The sequence below is a fragment of the Ornithorhynchus anatinus genome, chromosome 16 (genome assembly GCF_004115215.2).
Source record: "Ornithorhynchus anatinus isolate Pmale09 chromosome 16, mOrnAna1.pri.v4, whole genome shotgun sequence".
In the NCBI taxonomy this organism is placed as follows: Eukaryota; Metazoa; Chordata; class Mammalia; order Monotremata; family Ornithorhynchidae; genus Ornithorhynchus; species Ornithorhynchus anatinus.
In genome coordinates, this window is record NC_041743.1 from 12,355,459 (window position 1) to 12,376,153 (window position 20,695).

Genomic DNA, 20,695 nt, shown 5'->3' on the forward strand with positions numbered 1-20,695 from the left:
GCTTATTTTCAATATTTTCCTTGCTGTCTATCTCTGAGTTCAGGAGGGAGCCAAGCTGCTATGTGACATATAAGGTTTTTTTTAAAAAAAAAAAAAAATTAAAAAGCTGCTATGCAATATAGGAGGTGATTATTAATATGAGTTATACATTGGTATGTTTGCTATTCACGAGTTTAAACTAAACAGGCAGTGAGGAAATATTTTTAAAGTTTATTTAAAGTAGTAAAATTGCAAAGGTGGTGATCTCTGTGGAATGTGGTAGAATGAAGTGTACTGGGACTTGGATGTAATAACCAATTATGCTTTTCTTCAGGAGGCCGGGTGCTGCAGATTCCCAGGGCCCAGGTGGAGAACGCTGGCAGATACACCTGTGTGGCTGTAAATGAGGCCGGAGAAGATTCTCTTCAGTACAATATCCGTGTGCTTGGTGAGTTTGCGCTAACCTCTTTTATCCCAGTAATGTTGGTATTTGTTAAGCGCTTACTATGTGCAAAGCACTGTTCTAAGCACTGGGGTAGATACAGGGTCATCAGGTTGTCCCACGTGAGGCTCACAGTTAATCCCCATTTTACAGATGAGGTCACTGAGGCACAGAGAAGTGAAGTGACTCGCCCACAGTCACACAGCTGACAAGTGGCAGAGCTGGGATTCCAACCCATGACCTCTGACTCCCAAGCCCGGGCTCTTTCCACTGAGCCACGCTGCTTCTCATCCCAGGCGTTCATCAAATGTCCTCGTCCTTTGAATAGTGATCTCCCTATCCATAGGCCTCTGGGGATGAATAGTTTATTAGAATAGTCTCTCCTCCCTTCTCTCTTTCTACCGCCCACCCCGCACGCTCCGCTCCTCTGCCGCCCACCTCCTCACCGTCCCTCGGTCTCGCCTATCCCGCCGTCGACCCCTGGGTCACGTCCTCCCGCGGTCCTGGAACGCCCTCCCTCCTCACCTCTGCCAAACTGATTCTCTTTCCCTCTTCAAAACCTTACTTAAAAATCACCTCCTCCAAGAGGCCTTCCCAGACTGAGCTCCTCTTCCCCCTCTACTCCCTCTGCCATCCCCCCTTTACCTCTCCGCAGCTAAAGCCTCATTTTCCCCTTTTCCCTCTGCTCCTCCACCTCTCCCTTCCCATCCCCACAGCACTGTACTCGTCCGCTCGACTGTATATATTTTCGTTACCCTATTTATTTTGTTAATGAATTGTACATCGCCTCGATTCTATTTAGTTGCCATTGTTTTTACGAGATGTTCTTCCCCTCGACGCTGTTTAGTGCCATTGTTCTTGTCTGTCCGTCTCCCCCGATTAGACTGTAAGCCCGTCAAACGGCAGGGACTGTCTCTATCTGTTGCCGACTTGTTCATCCCAAGCGCTTAGTACAGTGCTCTGCACATAGTAAGCGCTCAATAAATACTATTGAATGAATGAATGAATAGTTTCAACAAGTTCTAAGTGAAGCAGCTTTCCAACATCTGTGACTTAGATGTGGAAACAAACCTCAGATGGCTGTCGCGGTATAACCTGCAAATGGATGAAAATAGCTTTCGAAAGGAGTGGCATTAGATCAGCAATAATTATGATAGTTATTGGTGCTTCCTTTGTGCCAAAGCTCTGAGCTAAATGCTGGGGTAGGTTTAAGACAGTCACACAAAAGAGATTCCTCAAGCCCTCATAGGGTTAGCAATCTGAGAGATAAAATGAAATACCTTTTCCTAATTCTACAGCTGAGGAAACTGAGACACAGAGGGATTAAGGGACTTCCAAGGTCACCCAGTAGGCTGGTGGCAGGTTAAGGATTAGATCTTGGGGTTTCTGACTCCCAGCCCCTTGCTCCATCTGCTAGATCACCCTGCTCTCCATAGAACATCATCCTACCTTTATTGTTTACTCACTGGGCTCAAAAGCGCTTACTAAATATCACTAAAAAAATTCTCGAGGGACAGTGACCATGTGTAATTCCCACCTGTGTACTCTTTTCCAGAGCTTAGTAATAACAATAATAATAATAATTATGGTATTTGTTAAGCGCTTACTATGTGTCAAGCACTGTTGTAAGTGCTGGGGTAGTTACAAGATAATCAGGTTGACCCACGTGGGGCTCACAGTCTTAATCCCCATTTTCCAGATGAGGTAACTGAGGCACAGAGAAGTTAAGTGGCTTGCCCGAGGTCACACAGCAGGCGAGCGGCAGAACCGGGATTAGAGCCCCGTCCTCTGACTCCCAAGCACTTGCTTTTTCCGCTAAGCCACGCTGTACAGTGCTCTGGAAATACTGTTTAATAAATGCTGTTACTATTACTAAAAGACCAGTAACTTGGAACACGATATGTTTCTCTCTCTTATTCTATGTGGCATTGCCTTGACAGTACCACCATCCATCAAGGGAGCTGATGGTGACATACCCGAAGAGATCACTGTGTTTGTCAATAAAACCGCACTGATGCAGTGTATGTCAAACGGAAGCCCTGCACCTAGCAATTCGTGGCAAAAGGATGGAGAATTTTTAGTAGAAGATGAACAGCATAGGTTTTTATCCAATGGCAGAACTTTACAGGTAACATAGAAAATATTTGGAAGATCTTTTTTTAAAAATCATTATCAAAAGCCAAGTGGAAAGGATACAGCGTGGATATTGGATTCTGTAGACAGCAGTTGATCATTTCCCCCATTATTAATATAGATGACTGTGGGTGGACACTGAGAATAAAGCCAGAGCCCTTTTTCATTTGTTTTCTCATTACCATGGAGCGGTAACTGTTGGAAAGAAGCCATGTTGTTGCAGCAGATCTATTAGTCTATATATTCTGTTCTGTAAAATAGTTTTAGGGCAATTTTCTAATTAACTACACTAGCCACTGAGATGTCTTAAAAGTTATTTCGAGGTTGATTTGATTTCTCAGGCAGTCTGTCAACAGCTTTAGTGAACTTCTACTTTGCACAAGGCATTTGACTACTGGGAGGGGAAAAGAAAGACAAGTACAGATATTCAGATATGACAGCAAGAAGCATAGAAGCTTACGAGTGTGCTGTATTTGTCTAAAACTCTAATGAGATTTTCCTTCTTGAAAATAATTGGTCATTTCAGTCAACATCTGAGATACCTTCTAATCTAAGCATCGCCCCACTTGACTTGATTCCCTTGGCCACTGTCTCCCTCCCTGGGACCTAAGCTTATTCAGGTTTGCCAGTTAGTGCAGCGGCCGAAACCTTTACTGGGATTGATTTGTCTCTACGTAGCTCTGCCATGAGGGAACTCAAAGTTGAGGCTTTAACTGGCTAGGCTAGGATGCTGCTGGGTTTCAGAGAAAGCACAGAAGAGGAAGACGGGGAGAAGAGAAGGTGAGAGATGAAAGAGAGAGAGAAGAGTGGAGATGGTAAAAGAGAGACTGTGACTTAGCCAGGTAACTGTGTTTTGCATTCTTAAAGGTCAAATCCATTTTGAGTCACTCAACAACCACATTGGAAAATGTGGCGTGCTGGCATAAGATCATAATCACACATACCTTCTGCCTTAATACTCGGCAACTTTAGTAACCAGGACTATGGAAATAGGAGAAGTAGTAATAGCTACTTCCCTCTGGTACAGAACAGTATCACTGACTGGAAGGAATTGTTGGATCTCCTTTCTGTGGCTGTCATCAAGGCACGGCGCCATTTGTCTAGGTGATTTAAAGTTAACTGCCAAGAGGGAGACCATCGGAGGCCCTTCCAGCCTCTATTCTCCGATTCTGCCTCGACAGATACATGTGCTGTCCCGAAGACAAGAATGTCAGCGTGCGTATTTACATTCCTGCACAAATGATCTCTCCTGATTTTTTTCACTTTTCCTTAGATCTTGAATTCTCAAATAACAGATATCGGCAGGTACGGCTGTATTGCTACGAACGTAGCCGGGACCGCCAAGAAGTATTTCAACCTAAATGTTCATGGTAAGATTCCTCAATGCTTAACTTGTAGTTATTGATACTTAAAAAATTAGAATGGAACTCTAAGTTTTGTGGGCTTCTCTGGTTTTTTTAACCTCAGTTATTTGCGATGTTTGTACTGCTTCGGTTCCCTTTTCCTTTCCTTGCCCCCTCAGTTGGGTGGAGCCAATGAACCGATAACCTAGCCGATCTCCAGATCACATCAAAAGGAAATAACAGTTATTTTTGGCCGAGTTCAGATGGCATCGGTTATTTCTGCATCTTTTCGGCTTTTACCAGCTAGCAAAATCTCAAGACTCTTTAATTGAAACTTAACATGTGCAGTGGGTTCCAAAATGGCAAAACTGTATTTTTTTTATGGGATCTGTTAAGCGCTTACTCTGATCCAGGCTAGATAGATACACGCACAGCAGAAAGTGGCAAAACTGCATCCATGAGGTCATATTGCACTCTCTCTCTCCGTTACAAGTTGAATCAGATATTTCCCGGTGGCTCCCAACTCTCTGGAAATAAGACCAATATTCCAACAGGTGGTGTAACTCTTCAGGCCACCTGGTCAACGATTAGTGTACATCGCTACCAACAACCATCTGGGAATGGGAACAGTTAAAGAAGATTTACTTATCATTTGAATTTCAAAATCAGTTACTAAAAATACTCAGGGCAAAAGAAAATTATTTTGATTTCTGTGGTGTATGAAACTTTTGAAAACAGATTGGTTGAGATTGCAGTCATGGGCTTATGATTCCTTTCATTCATTCAGTTGTATTTATTGAGCGCTTACTAGGTGCAGAGCACTGTACTAAGTTGTACTAAGGACAATTCAGCAATAGAGACAGTCCCTGCCCACAGTGGGCTTACAGTCTAGAAAGAGGGAGACAGCCATTGAAACAAATAAACAGCCATCAATAAGTAAATAGAATTATAGATATATACCCATCAGAACAAGTAAGCGGGCATTAATATAAGTAAATAGAATTATAGGTATGTACATATATAAACGAGCACTGTGGGCCGGGCAGAAAGGGGTAGAAGAAAGGGAGTGAGTCGGGGCGAGGGGGAGCTGAGGAAAAGGGGGGCTTAGTCTGGGACGGCCTTTTGGGGGAGCTGAGCCTTCAGTAAGGGCTTTGAAGGGGGAAAATGGGAAAATCCAGTGGGTCTTAGATTGGGAAACTTTTAAATGGTTTTCTGTTTTCTACTCTGGAAGCTGCTTCTAGAAAATACTTGAAAATGTATACTGAGCAAAGATAGAGGCCCTGAAAGTATAAATGTCTCTTAAGCACGTCCTTGAGGTGTTGGCAACATCACTGTGGGCGGTGAGGTGGCTGCAGAGGGAGCAGGGAGGAAAGCTTTCTGACTCCGTTTCTTCTTTGACAACATAACGGTAAACAGAGCCAGCTTTCTATTATGAATATGCTGTGGGTGAGTCCTGCTTAGTCTTTCCAATTCCCGTAATCTTTTCCGATCAAGAGGATTCATCTTTGCCAAACCTCCACGCGGGAAAGAAGCAGCAGATAAAATGAGCAAAGTCATTAGGAGATTCAAAGTGGGAGGCTGACAGCTGGATTGGCTTCCACCACACGAGGTTCAGATGCTTGGAGAAAGCAGAGGACCAATTCATGGGAAACAAGTGATGCTTTCAACTCGGTGGTTTGGCAGCACAGGGCGGTGGGGTTGAAGTTTAGTAAACGGATGAGTCCGGGCCGCTCGCCGACCACCCAGGATGCAGGGCTAACTGTGGTCACCCTTTCAGTTCCTCCGAATGTCATCGGCCCGAATGCTGAAAACCTGACTGTGGTGGTGAATAATTTCATCTCTCTGACCTGTGAAGCCACTGGTTTCCCGCCTCCTGACCTCAGCTGGCTCAAGGATGGAGCGCCCATCAGTTTGAACACCAATGCTCTCATTGTGCCCGGTAAGGCGATCCCGTTATTTGCACTGTATTAAGCACTGGGGTAGATACAAGTTAATCAGGTTGGACACAGTCCATGCCCCACATAGGGTTCGCAGTCTTAATCTCCATTTTACAGTTGAGGGAACTGAGGCACGGGGAAGTCAAGTGACCTGGACAGGTTCACCCAGCGGGCAAGTGGTGGAGCCGGGATTAGAAGAGCTGGGATTAGAAGAGCTGGAATTAGAACCCAGTTCCTCTGACACACAGGCCCATGCTCTATTTATTGGGCCACCCCTTCCTTCATCTTACCCTCTTTGACAGTTCGGCAAAGGGCTCAACCAGGACTGGCTCAATTCCTGCCAGGGGCCAGACTGGACCTTTTTGCGAGCCTCTCCCTCTTCTTCCTTTCCCTCCTCCCACTTTTGCTCTACTAACTTCCAACCTCCAAACCTCAGTTCTTGGCCAAAACCCAAGACTGCCTGCCTGTTCGCCCAAGCTAGGGATGGAGGAGCAGTGAGTGTTAGTATCGCCCATTAGCATTGACTGATATTTCATTGTCAAACTGGAGGCGGGACTAACATAAACTAAGGTCAGGAGGGAGGAGAAACTGGTGACGTGAAGGTGAGGGCTTTAAATCAACAACCCCTGACTCGAAGCCAGAGTGAATGGCTCAGGAGGGAGGGCGATCACGGTGTTATCTGGTGGGAGAGGGGAACCAGCCAGAACATGGAGCGGGAGAGCCTGGCCAGTTCCTCAGCAGCTTCACCGCGGCCTCCTGCACGACCACCTGGTCCCCCACGACTCCGCCTCTCGCTGTTTGGCTCCCACGGCAGTGTCCCGACCATCAGGCACCAGAGGGTGCTGGGAAGAGGCGGGTCAGGACCTGTCGGGGACCTGGGCCTTGAAGCTACAGCAGTTCCCGCCCCCATTTCCTCCCTGCCATCCTAGACCTCCCCTCCAAGCTGATGAGAGAGTATTTTGGGACTTGGGGAAGGGAGGCAGAGGGGAATCCCACAGTCTGGACAACCCAACCCCTAGCCTGTTCGAGTTGGGCTGGGAGGATGTGAGGGGACCGCAGTGGTGGAACTGTCATGGCGGTATCTTGGGGGCAGATCTGAGTTTCAAGTGTGCAGCCTCACCTTGTCTCTCTCCCTCTAATGTCCTCACCCCCAACCTCTCCTTTATAGAGGGAAGAAATTTAATGTGGCCTTTGTCCATTCCCGGCACGAGAAGGGTTAGATTGGGGGTAGTGAGAAGGAACCGAAGTTTCTATCTCCTCCCCTGCCCATAGCCCAGTCCCATGATACTGTTTGTGTGTGGAGGGCATGACCTGTGTTCTTAACAGACCAGGCAGAAAAGGAGAGCAGCCAGGAACAGAATCTCGTGTTTTCCTCTCAAATCCTGTAGTTGACATTGGAGGTTAAGATGGCCAATTACGATAACACAAGTAGCCGAAGATCGTTATTTTCCCTCACTGTCTCTCTCTTTACGTTGGTCCAGGCGGTCGAACTCTGCAGATTATCCGGGCCAAAGTATCCGATGGTGGGGAATACACTTGCCTAGCCTTCAACCGTGCTGGGGAAAGCAAGAAAAGGATTCTCCTGACCGTCTACGGTTTGTCTTCCTTGTCCTCCTACAACCTGTAAAATGAGTTTATCAGAAAACTGGGGACCTTTTTGCCATCTCAGCGAGTCGGTGAAAATAGTCTCTCTTGTTTTCCTCCAGTTCCCCCGAGCATTAAAGACCATGGCAGTGATTCTCTGTCAGTGGTGAACGTGAGAGAAGGCTCCCCAGTGTCGCTGGAGTGTGAGTCGAACGCGGTCCCGCCTCCGGTGATCTCCTGGTATAAGAACGGGCGCAAGATCACCGAATCAGCAAATGTTCAGATTTTAAGTGGCGGGCAGTTGCTTCACATCAAGGGAGCTGAGGTACATCTGTGTCCCCACCTAATAATAATAATGAGAATGGTGGTTTTTGTTAAGACCTGGCCAGGTGCCAGGAACCGTGCTAAGTGCTGGTGTAGATACAAAATAAGCAGATCAGACCCTCTCACATATGGGCCTCATAGTCTAAGGAAGAGGGAAACTGACATTTAATCCCCATTTAACACATGAGGAACCTGAGTCACATCGAATTTAAAGTCACACAGCCAGGTAAGTGGCCGAATCCAGATAAGAAACCCAGATCTCCTGCCTCCCAGTACTGTGCTATTTCTATTAGACCAGGCTGCTTGCAATACCTGTCATTGATGGGTTGGTTAAGGTGGATCTTTGCCTGGGGTGCTTTCCCTCTTGCGGTTGATTCCCGATATCAGGCTATAGATATATTTTACAGCTAGAATGTGATTGAATTCTCAATGACCCGAGTGGGCAGCAGCCTGAAGAGGTCCTTTTCCAATGGATTTGTTGGCCTCTGTATTTTTTTATTGCCTCGTGTTGTTTTTTTGTTTTTATTATTTCATTTTCCTTTCTGTTTCTTTGGCTAAACCATTGCCCACCTTATTTTTAGATTGTGAGCCCCTGGAGGACCAAGTACTGTTTTTTGTTTTTTATCACTTGCGTATTTCAGGGTGCATAGTGTATATGCATACAGAACTGAGGCCACAACAAATACTCTTACTACTGAATAGGAAATCTGTGAAGGTGATGAAATCCCCGCCCCAGAATGCCAACATTGAATGTGGAAATGAAAAATAATTTTGGTGCCAAGGTGATAGCGAATATGGTCTCTGTCCCGGAATCTGTTTTGGTGCCTTTGATGCACAGTTACTGAAAGGATTACGTAAAATAAGAATTATTTTCTTTTCAAAATAGGTGTCTGACACTGGCCAATACGTATGTAAAGCTGTAAATATTGCAGGACGAGATGATAAAAATTTCCATCTCAACGTTTATGGTAAGCGTGATCTGGAGTCATCTCTTTCTACTTAATGCATGCACGCTGATAAAATCCCCTGCCATCTGGTTCGTGAATGTGACGATCGTATTCGCTGTGTTTGTCCGTTGTTTTTTCCCAGTACCACCCAGTATCGAAGGCCCTAAAGAAGAGGAGGTGGTTGAGACGGTTGGTAACCCCGTGACGTTTGCTTGTGATGCCACTGGAATTCCTCCACCCTCTCTTGTCTGGTTAAAGAATGGAAAGCCAATAGGTAACTAGTCAAATTGTGATCTTTGACAAAGTTCCAGTGAACTTCATTGTTTGAAAGAGATGTGCGTCTTTGATGTTGGGTAAGCATTCGGTTGCCCATGGGACCTTTATCATTCTAATGAGCTCAAAGTCTCCCTTATTGTAAAAGGTGGGGTGTGTGTGTGTGTGTGATCTGCACAGATAGGTAAGGTGCTGTGAGAACTTAGTGGCTTGTGAATTTGTCCCTGGAAGCAGAGCCCTGCGCAATCGGGATTTCAGTCAATCCATGGGTCTGCCACTGATGTGCTGTTATAATCCTAATATAGCCCTACCTTTTTTGGTATTTACTCCAACTTCCTCCTTTGCAAAACCGAAATTATAACATTGGTGTGCCATGGGTCATATGACAGTCGATTGATCAGTGCCCTGAAAAGATAAAGTGTCAAATACCAAATGGAATGTTGTCTTTCAAGGTCTAGAACAATTTGGCCTGATATAGATGCATCCTTAATTGATTCATTCTGGTTCACAAAAGTTAGATAAATTGACGTTGGCTTTTTAACTACTTGCCAAAATATGCTAGCATAGATGTAATTTTTAAATATCTCCTCTTTATGGTACACCCACATATCCATTTTCCAACGATAGTTCTCTAAGCAGAAATCTCTCCTGTCGGTGACCTAGACAATCAGCTATATTCTTTCTCTTTCTTTGTGCAGAGAATTCCGACTCTCTCGAAGTTCATATTTTGTCTGGAGGCAGTAAGATGCAAATTGCCCGTTCCCAGAATGCGGATGGGGGAACCTATACGTGTGTGGCATCTAACATAGAAGGAAAAGCTCAGAAAAACTATCTTCTGTCCATTCAAGGTATGTGGGCACTGGGAAGAGAATTACACTTTCATGATCACTGTCATTGAAACACAAAACATCTTGAGAGTGTGCATTACAATGACCCTACAGATTGATTCAGAAGTAGCTTTAGGCCTGCAAAGAGATTTTCAGGTTGGATATTTCCTGTACATTTTTGCCGCTCCTCTGGATGTTCACCTTGAATAATCAAAGAGCAGTTCAACATTGAATGGTCAACTGAACTGACACAAGAAATGAGCAACCCAAATGTAGTCAAGCGCGATAGTGATCCAAGAACAGGTCTTCAGACCTCTCCAGCCCCTTATGCTCAAGCAGTCAGAGCTTGCAATCAGAGCAGTCTGTTAGAGTGGAAAAGGCCGTTTCTAGACTGTACACTGACTGTGGGTGGGGACTGTGTCTGTTTATTGTTGTATTGTACTCTCCCTTACGCTTGGTGCGGTGCTGCACAAACAGTAAGTGCTCAGTAAATACGATTAACTAAATGATTGACTATTGAAGGTCCAGAAAGCCTACAGAAGACTCTTCCAAATGGTGAAATCATCTCCTCTGCCTGCCATGCTTGAAGCCCCAAATAATCCTTGGCTGGCCACGCTGGAGGACCACAGGCATTGATGAATCATGGCCTCCTACTTAGACTGGGAAATCCCTGTAGGACAGGGACTCCATCTAATTTGTATCTACGCCGGCACTTAGTCAAGGGCTTGCCCCCCCATTTTGCACTTAACAAATACTATAATATCTTTAGGTCAAATTCTGACTTCTTTTGGCAGCAGGAAAGAGGGTAAAAGATAAAGAGGATTCCATTTTTCACATTTGAATGAAATTTTTACCTAGTTTTACATTTGAGATACATATATAATGCAATATTGAATATATATACACCCACACACACACATACACACAGAGATATATAAAGTTCTAAACGGGTATTATATATATGCGCATATGTATACATATGCTCATATATACATGCACAGGTGTATATATGATACCTGTATAGAATTTTATTTTATTTTATTTTTTGGTTGGACCTGCTTTCTTTGAGTCAGGTCTGTGGGATCACTGTATCTTCATCGATGCAGTAATGCTTTAGTCAGAGTTTGCTCAGAAGCACTACCATGGTTCCATTTGGAAGGAGGAGGTAGTGAGGTGCACGCAGAATCAGTTGCTGCACTCTTTTAAGAGGGATCAGTGTGCAGGGAAATGTTTCCCAGCCTAGAGCCGTGTGTGGGAGAAATTGTGAGCCAATATTTGTGTCATCGTTACAGCTTCAGCCATGTAACACTGTACACAATCGCGTTAGTACAGTACTCTGCATGTATCAAGCACTCAATACCACTGATTGAACCAAACTTTCAGGAGAAAGTAAATTTGCTTTCATTCTTTTTTCATTAAAAATGATTGTTCTTGGAAGGGTTTTTTCGCATTGAATCTGTCAGGCCAGTGTTCCATTGGACATTGTTCTGCTATAGTGAAGCCTTCAAAGAGTATACGTTTTTATATGAATACCATATTGATGATTGTGGTGTTGACAGAACCTTATGAAATAATGTGCAATGAGGTATCATAACCATAGAACGTAAAAGAAAAGCCACTCAGGTAAGAAAAATACATCAGCAAATGCAGAAGAAACTACTTTTAGCAGCAAAAGAGGCTTTAAAATGATATTCAAATGAATACAATGAAGTAAAACTGTTACTTAAACCTCTGTGTGTGTGTGTGTGTGTGTGTGTGTGTGTATATATACACTTATCTCAGTGAAATGGTATTGATACTAAATATCCTTTGACTTGCGAACTGAGTATATAACTGAGTTAATAGCTTATTTTGTAATTCTCCTCTAATTTTCTTACAGCTAATATTTTCAATATTTATTTGACTAAATGTTCAACCTGAAATGTACTGTTCCAATCAGTGTGTTTGAATATTCAGTACGTTCTTCGTTTTCCAATTGTGTTATTTGTCTTTTGTAATGGAATTCTTAACTCTTTCTTCAAAGTTCCACCAAGTATTGTGGACTCTGAAATACCAAGTGAGATCAGTGTCCATCTGGGAGAAAATATTCAACTAGTGTGCGATGCCAAAGGAACTCCTTCACCTGTTATTCAGTGGCTTAAAGACGGGAAGCCCGTTACCCATGGTGAAGCACAAAGGATCCGGTATGTTTCACTCTGCCATTATTCCAAGGGACAGGGAGAGCTCAATTTTACAAGAAATTTTACACTTTAAGATCCTCTGTTTTGTTATTCTTATGACATTCCTTAGGTGCTTATTTGGGGCAAAACATTCATTCAGTAGTATTTATTGAGAACTTACTATGTGCAGAGCACTGTACTAAGCGCTTGGAATGTACTAATCAGCAACAGACAGATATCAAGTTGTGGAGAAAGGGTCAAGGGTCAAGGGTCAAGGATATGTATTCAGAGAAAACATCTGTCATGGGGCTTCACCAAATAAAAGATTGGCACACAGACTGACATTTTGTAAAAATTTCTCCTCTTAGACATTGGGAAAATGGCAGGTTTTGATTTTGCTCACTTAACACTAATTGGGTCAAGTAATTCCCTGGACCACCAGCTGAACTATCCCATAGAGAATGACAGCAACTTTTCTTTGTAAAATTTCCCAGCCATTGCCTTTAAAATAAGTTTCTTTCCTAGAATGAAGATAAATTACAAGAGATTTAGATAAAGAAATTCTCCACTCACAGCAGTATTGTAGATTTTTCGTTCACTGTCTCTGTCTTAATTTAAATATGTTCCTTAGGAGTGAGGACTTGATCCGGCATCGGAGGGTCACTCAGATTCCACCCACAAGTCAGTTAGCCATTTTTTCCTTCATTATCCTTGTCTCCAAAAGTGCAGAGTTCCATTACTATTGCAGGAGAATTCGTAAATTAAATCTTACCAAGCTTTACGCACATTTTGCAAGTTCCTCATTGTTTATAATTAGCTCCTCAGGAGTTGATTTGTGTCCTAGGAATCAACCTTTCTTCCACATCACCTTGGAGAAATGTTTTGAAATGGAAAAGTAATAATCAGAAATACAAATCTGGGGGGGACAGAGATGCCACGTAGAAGAAGTTTATTTTCCTCAGGCAATTCCACCACCACCTCTTCCTTCAGCAAGCTCAAACAGTCTTGTTCTTGAACACTAAATATATTACTTAGTGTTCTGCCTCTGCCTCCGATTATATTTTGATGGACAACGTGAAACAATAGTTTCGTTTGGATACTTGAGCAAATACATGCCTTAATGATCCACTTCTCTGTACCTGGAGGAGGGCTAGCCTGTATGTCTGCTGTTTAATTGGACTCATAACTACTGCTGTAGCAAATTCTTTAAACTTAAGGCAGCAAATTCTTTAAACTAAAGGCATAATCGATGCAAGACTGACAACAAGACTTTACTGGAGTCCCAGCAGTGGTGGAGGAAAGGTTTATGTCTGTTGAATTACAGTGACTTCATTGGCTCTGACTCCAGTAGGAGTCTCAAATGTGTAAGGAAATACAGTTTGGCCCTCAGGATCACATAGGACAATATAATTTTATAGAGAGTTGTTTTGTTTTTTCTGAAAAGAACATGTAGTATTGGCTTGTAAGTTTAGCAGGAGTGAGTTTTCCATATCACAGAACCCCATAAGTCAGCTCATTTGTGTTCATTCTATTTCTAATCTTTCCAAAGAGTGACATCAGATGGCAGCACCTTAAACATTTTTGGAGCTCTCACATCTGATATGGGGAAATACACCTGTGTGGCTACCAATCCTGCAGGAGAAGAAGACCGGATTTTTAACTTGAATGTCTACGGTAAGTTTTAACATATGGCCCATTCCATTCTGGTCTATTTTGACTTTTAGTACCTTTAGGATCCATATTATAAGTGAAAACCTGGGAGCAGATATTCTTGGGTGGTTCTTTTATTGTAATTTCAGAATGTTCCCAAATGGGATTCACAACCCGGAGGGCAGGAGGAATTGTATTGGGGCATATATTGAATAGTCCTTATCTTGCTTCTCCTCTTCTGTTACCACAAATTTGTAGTTGCACCTGCTATTGTTGGTAATAAAGAAGAAGCTGGAGATATAATGGCTCTATTGGACTCTTCAATAAACATCGAGTGCACAGCCACGGGAATTCCACCCCCACAGATCAACTGGCTAAAGAATGGACTTCCTCTTCCCGTCTCGTCTCACATCAGATTGCTGCCCAATGGAAAGTTTCTAAGGTTGGTTTTTGAAACGTGATTCTTGAAATCCAATATGTCTGTGAAGCGCTTTCATTTTTTTTTCTCCCGGGCTTACAGTAGAGAGATAGCTTGGACGCCTTGAGGAATAGACATCTGCGATTTAGAGGACTAGCCCCAGTTCTGCTGGTGACCTTGGGCCAAGTACTTAACCCCTCTGTTTTGTTAATACTTGAGTTTCTTCCCCACAGAAGATATTTTCTGCCCCACAGAGATGTTATGAGGATGAGACAGTGGATGTAACAGAGCTTTGGAAAAATAAAAGATGCTCTCTACAAATTCATGATATCATTATTATAGTACAGAATATATGTTTTTAACCGCTTTTGGATGGCCCTGGTGAAATGAACCTCTAGTTGGGCCCCCAACTCAATCCAGGCCACGTATTTGTCTAAAAATCTCTAGATCTCAATACTTGAACAATGGGGAAGCGTACATGTAATAAAGGGTAAACTTCACTTTGAGAAAGGATAAGCTCCCAAGAGGGCTTTGGAGAGAGAGGCATCATCGAAATGACTGGGTCAAAGTTAGCAAACGCAGTGGAAAGCGTTAGAATGAGAGTTGTCTCAAAGGCAGCTTTGCTATAGGCAAATTGTAAAGCCTAAGTGTTGATTTCCTTTTTTTTTCAACCATATCCCAATCCTCCAAAGGAAAGTTAGTCTCCTAAGGGCTGTGGCCCTCATAGAACTCCATGATTCCCTGGTGGGCAAGAGGAGTCCTCTCTAACTAGCCAAGTGGTGCTAAGATAGCGCTTGGAATTTTCCAGCTGAATTTTTGAAATTCAGGCTCCATTTGATTTCTGTAACTGTGTGATATTTTTCAGAATTGTGAGAGTTCAGGTGTCTGATGTCGGCGTCTACACTTGTGTGGCCTCAAACCGAGCTGGAGTGGACAACAAAAATTTCAATCTTCATGTGTTTGGTAAGTCTCCTTGTGTGAGCGACCAATGGATGGGAAATGTTTGTTCATTTCTAATTTAGATACAGTCTGCCTCGATTTATCCTGGAACTCCTCCTTTCCTAACACTGACGCACGTAATTTGTTGAGTGTCCTTTGTTGTGGTCAACAGTAGAATGAAGAAGATATTAGCAGTGTGTCTATGTACATGAAACTTCATAATTCTTGCAAGCACCTGAAACCGAAGTAGAATCAATCACACTGGTTGCTTAACTCCACGCAAAGGAATAGAAAGAATATAGTAGATATTATCACAAAGTATCAAAAAGATAGCGAATCACGATCCTGGGTGCTGAAGTGTTCATTCTCCACATATCCATTTATAGAGAAAACGTGTTTATTAGTAAAGTTGCTAGAGAAAACAGTTTTTTGCCACATAGCCCTTATTTTTACACTTCCAACACTTAGTACATTTCAAGCTCTGTGTTTAAAATATCCTGAAAATGCTTTAAAACTGTAGTAAGTTGTGCATGTTGTTAGTCTCAAGTTCTAAAATATTTAGGTCGATGATCTCATTCCCGTGTTTTCCTTTTCCCCGAAGTACCTCCCAACATGGATAACGCAGGCGGAATGGAGGAAGTGACCGTAGTCAAAGGCAGCCCAGCATCTATGGAGTGCTTTGCTGACGGAACCCCCTCTCCCATCATGTCTTGGCTGAAAGATGGGCAGCCTCTAGAACTGGGGGCCCATCTGGCGATCAGTAATGAAGGGATGGTCCTTCGGGTGGCCCAGGCAGACACAGAAGATTCTGGCAGATATACTTGTACTGCCATCAATGAGGCCGGAGAAGTCAGCAAACACTTTGCTCTGAAGGTGCTGGGTAAGTTTACAATATACTAATAATGGGCAGGTGTATCAGATCTAGGCTAGTTTAGACAGGAATTGTATTCTCTTCCTTTCTTTATATCCTCATTCCTTTACTCTCCTGGAATTCTTGGCTTGGTGTTCTCCTCCTTTGCCTTTGAACTCTTGTTTGCATCTCTGTCTGTTTCTTCCTCTGATTACCCGTCTCTGCATTTATTTGTCTCCCGCTTCCTGTCCTTTTATTCCTCCCATCCCTCTTACCTCACTGTTTCTCGTGTGCCAATACACTCCTCGTTTCTACTTCTCAAGTCCAGGCCCCACAGTCCTGATTTTTTTTTTTTTTGGCCAATTAGTAAAATAGCATAATCTATAGTTTTGCAGGGATTGGGATTTTGGCTGAGAAGTAGTAATGCCTGACACCCAAATTTTATCCTTACTCAGAGCCACCTCGTATCAATGGATCTGATCAGCCTGAAGAGATATCTGTAGTTGTGAACAACCTCCTAGAGCTCTCTTGCATTTCTTCTGGAATCCCAGATCCCAAAATTACCTGGATGAAAGATGGGCGGCCCCTGCCACGGGTGGACGATGTCCAGGTTCTGGGAGACGGAGAGGTGCTTCGAGTATCTAATGCTCAGGTAATTGGGGCAGCGTGTTTACCCTTGCGTAATGAGGAAAGCGTCTCGGAACACATGTTTTGGCAGGTCTGGGGCAGGGAACGTGTCTGCCAATTCTGTCGTGTGCTCCCAATCTCTTAGTACAGTGCTCTGCACATAGTAAGTGCTCAATAAGTATCACTGATTGAGCGATTAGAAGCAAATTGTCCCTAAACACATCGAGGCTTATATTTCAATCCATATTACAAAATCAATCTGGTTTTGAGACTGGCTGGTTGAAATCCACCTGAAATGATGTGACTGCAGAACGGGTAAGCAGCAAAGGCAGAAAGCAGTAAAGATATGGGTGGATCGTCCCAGGGAATACATGCATGTTACCCCCTCAGCCCTGTGGTGGATTTCAATTTCTATGTGATGAGTGGAGCCTGAAGGTGGTAACGTGACTCCCAAAGAATCAGGAAGCTTGTAAACGGTCAGGACGGGCAAATTTGATTTAGTAATAATAATAAAAATTGCATTTGTTAAGCGCTTATTATGTGCCAGGCACTGTATCAAGCACCATACAGCTTTGAGAGGAGCTGAGTTGAAATGGTTACGCCTCTACTCTCATTGGTAGCACATGGCAAAATCATAGGCCCGGGAAGGACTTTGTGTCAGTCAGTCTTTTTTTTTTTAAGTGGTATCTGTTAAGCACTTATTACGTGCCAGGCTTGGGGTAGACACAAGCTAATCAAGTTGGCACAGTCCATGTCCCACATGGGGCTCACACTCTTAACCCCCATTTTCCCGGTGAGGTAACTGAGGCCCAGAGAGGTTAAGTGACTTACCCAAGGTCACACAGCAGACAAGAGGTGGGGCCGGGATTAGAACCCAGGTCCTTCTGACTCCCAGGCCCGTACCCTACCAGCTAAACTGTGCTGCTTCTCCGGCCCTCTAGATGAGTTAATCCAGGAAGCCCATCTTTAAAGAACGTTCTAAAAGAAAGAGGAGGCCCCATTGCCTCTAACGACGCTTCCTTGTTTGATTTTGGATAAAAAGCACTGGAAATGTATGTGTCCCAGGGACTCCTGCTCTGGCCGTAAAAACTACTTCATCCTTCGGTAGTATTTGTTGAGCACTTCCTCCGAGTCAAGCACTAGGCACCTGGGAAAGGACTTTAAGGTTAGGAGAGGGGCAATCCCTGCCCTCAAAGAGCTCACCCAACAACACTTGTTCCTTTTTTGGACAAAGGGCTATTTGCAAATCTCAGTACATATCATCTACCCATTCCACATTCCATGAAACCAACCTTTTTTGAACATTCCACGTTTTACCAAATCCAAGTGTCTTAATGCCTTTAATGACATCTCAGACACTAGCTGATTGGTGTTAGGTGAGTTGGTCACTAGTACTCTGTTTCAGTTCAATATTAAGAACTTAAAAACAGTCATTTTTGAACCCGGGACACCTGTACAGTTTGGCAGCCAATTTACCTTGGCACAGTGCAGATTGGGACATAGAAACCCTATACTTTTCTCCAGAGAAATTCCTGCCAAAAAATATGTCCACCCCATTTGTCTTCTTCAACCCATAATTTATTAAAAGAACACAGTTTCTAATGGAGTACCTTGGACCTCCACATTATGGTACCACAAAGAATAGTATATAGTGTACTTTATTGCTTTTAATCTACATGTTATTTTGTAATTGCATTGCAGTTTTGTCTATCAGTAGGCCAGAGGATTTTATAAAATTACGTGTTAAACTATGGACTGACAGGTTGGGTACTTCTCAAAAACATGATGATGTTGGTATTTGTTAAGCTCTTACTATGTGCTGAGCACTGTTCTAAGCACTGGGGTAGATACAGGCTAATCAGGTTGTCCCATGTGAGGCTCACAGTTAATCCCCATTTTACAGATGAGTTAACTGAGGCCCAGAGAAGTTAAAACATCTGTTTTTCTGACTGTTTGATACTGTGTTTGTAGTGCTATAGGACAGCATTTGTTAGCTAAAATGAAAAATGATTCTGAGATTCATTGAGCTCATCCAAAGCATTAGTAAATGAAGTGAGAAACAGCATGGTCTAGTGAGTAGAGCATGAGCCTGGAAGTCAGAGGGACCTGAGTTCTAATTCTAGTTCCATTACCTGTCTGCTGGGTGACTTTGGGCCAGTCACTTAACTTCTCTCTGCCTCGGTTACCTCATCTGTAAAATGGGGGTTAAGACTGTGAGCTCCATGTGGGACTGGACTGGCTCCAACCTGATTAGCTGGTGTATGCCCCAGTGTTTAGTATAGTGCCTAGCACATGGTAAGCGCTTAACAAGTACTGTAAAAAAAAAATACCTTTGAGAATCACATGCCCGTTATCAGATCATATTTCTTTTGGGGGCATTTGGTCCAGACTTCTGCACTTTGATTTATCAGCCAAAACCCAGTCTCTGTCTTTCACCTGGAATCGTAAAGGACCAGTGCCTCCTTCAACTACTTCTGACACTTTTCTGTGATGAAATCATTCGGGTTTCGTAGGTGGAAGATACAGGACGGTATACATGCTTGGCATCCAGTCTGGCCGGAGACGATGATAAGGAATATTTAGTAAAAGTACATGGTAAGTGTGGGTCAAAGTCCTGCGGTAACCTCTGGAAATTTTAACGAAGACTTAATCTTGACAGTTTAAATCAGTTCTACATCACGTTTTTCGTATGCACGTAGGCACTACGTATTTTATCAATCCAGTGCCTTCTTAGCATTTTCTAGATTAGAAATGGGGTAGCAAGTGAGAGAGAGCGGAGATGGATGGGACTGACAGTTAGTTATTTCACGGAAGATGTCTGTTGACGTTGGCACCACGAGCACTTTCTCAACTATGTCCTGAAACCACCAGTGTGTTTCAGGTGTGATCAGGAAGGCTGGAGATATTTCGTCCCCCCTTGGAATTACAGTGGCAATCGTGGTTACCTGGAAGGAAAGGGGGCACGGAGCTGAAATTAGCCATCTGCCAATTGGATGGCATCTGGACGGATCTAGGTCATTCCTTCCCAGCCTATTCCCTTTTACTCCCTCTCCTGCCCCGCTAACAGTAGAAAACAAATATGGGATGAGAGAGAGGTGGGAGGAGGCTTCTGGCTAAGTGATGGACCACAAAAGTAAATGCATGATCATTTAGGGGATTGGAAATAATGAAACCATTACTGTGACCAATAGTGAAAGATCTGGAGTTAGGCTTTTTGTCTGTTATGTAAGTTCAAGACTTTTCAAATTGCTGTCATTAGACAATAAATGGAAATGGGCTTTCACCATCCTGTCGAGTCAGTCGATAGAAGGTCGACTTTACAGTTAACACTGTAACGTGCCGCAATACTGGGGTTAAAATTTGATAGTGATATCAGTAAAGGAGGCATGTCATAACGGGGTTAACTGTTCATGGGTCAATCACTTAAACGTAAATTTTTCATTTAATCGCCGAAGGAATATCGGAGATAGTTTGTGAAGTTAATTCATTATGTAACATTCCTATACAAAGACAGTTCCTCAGTTTGAAGAGCTCTGATAGGATTTAGGAGAAAGATATTAAGGAACGTTTCTGTTTACCACGCGCTACCCTTGTGGCTACTAAACGTTCATCGGACTTTCAAGATTTTGGTTCAGTAATATGGACCCCAGCCCTACGAATAAAACTGTAATTTTTGATTCCTGACTTTGGTCTGGAGCAGGTATCGGGTGGACATATGGAAAATGCTTTTGTGTATGCTTCCACAGTCCTTCCTTCTCTAGAGCTTTCTCTTGTGTTTCTCTTTAAACCCAGTGCCCCCTAATATCGCTGGAACGAGTGAACCTCAGGACGTCACAGTGTTGCAAAACAGACAAGCTATTTTGGAGTGCAAGTCAGATGCTGTGCCCCCTCCTACAATTGCTTGGCTTAAGAATGGTGACTTACTACAGGTAAATTTCCCAGTTTAGCGTTAGGGGAACCCAGATGCTAAAATAGTAAGCGATATCCAGCCGCTTATATATTCATTATAATTTTTGGAACTCCCTCGACTGGGGTTTTGCTCAGTAGTGGAACCAAGGTACAAGTGTTCTGTACGGATGGACATGCAACGCCTGTCCACCAGCTTCATTTTGGGGGGGCCCTAAGATGCCCTAAGATGTGGGTCCCACCTGGGAGTCAGAAAGATCTGGGTCCTAATCCCAGCTCTGCCACTTGTCTGCTAAGTGACCTAGGGCAAGTCACTTCTCTGGGCCCAAGTTACCTCATCTGTAAAATGAGGATTAA

The 20,695-nt window shown here is 43.4% G+C and overlaps 1 protein-coding gene across 2 annotated transcripts in view; it reads left to right on the forward strand.

Moving 5' to 3' along the window:
- Positions 1-20,695, forward strand: part of HMCN1 (hemicentin 1) — a 293,317-nt gene that overhangs the window by 214,147 nt on the left and 58,475 nt on the right. For both annotated transcript variants that reach the window (XM_029080708.1, XM_029080710.1), the window contains exons 55-71: positions 314-427; positions 2,362-2,549; positions 3,828-3,924; positions 5,675-5,836; positions 7,316-7,429; positions 7,541-7,743; positions 8,629-8,710; positions 8,832-8,963; positions 9,661-9,810; positions 11,813-11,972; positions 13,498-13,622; positions 13,857-14,040; positions 14,882-14,979; positions 15,557-15,835; positions 16,261-16,457; positions 18,946-19,027; positions 20,225-20,361. In XM_029080708.1, coding sequence (XP_028936541.1) covers positions 314-427; positions 2,362-2,549; positions 3,828-3,924; positions 5,675-5,836; positions 7,316-7,429; positions 7,541-7,743; positions 8,629-8,710; positions 8,832-8,963; positions 9,661-9,810; positions 11,813-11,972; positions 13,498-13,622; positions 13,857-14,040; positions 14,882-14,979; positions 15,557-15,835; positions 16,261-16,457; positions 18,946-19,027; positions 20,225-20,361 — 2,504 coding nt within the window. The remainder of the gene's footprint in view (positions 1-313; positions 428-2,361; positions 2,550-3,827; positions 3,925-5,674; positions 5,837-7,315; positions 7,430-7,540; positions 7,744-8,628; positions 8,711-8,831; positions 8,964-9,660; positions 9,811-11,812; positions 11,973-13,497; positions 13,623-13,856; positions 14,041-14,881; positions 14,980-15,556; positions 15,836-16,260; positions 16,458-18,945; positions 19,028-20,224; positions 20,362-20,695) is intronic.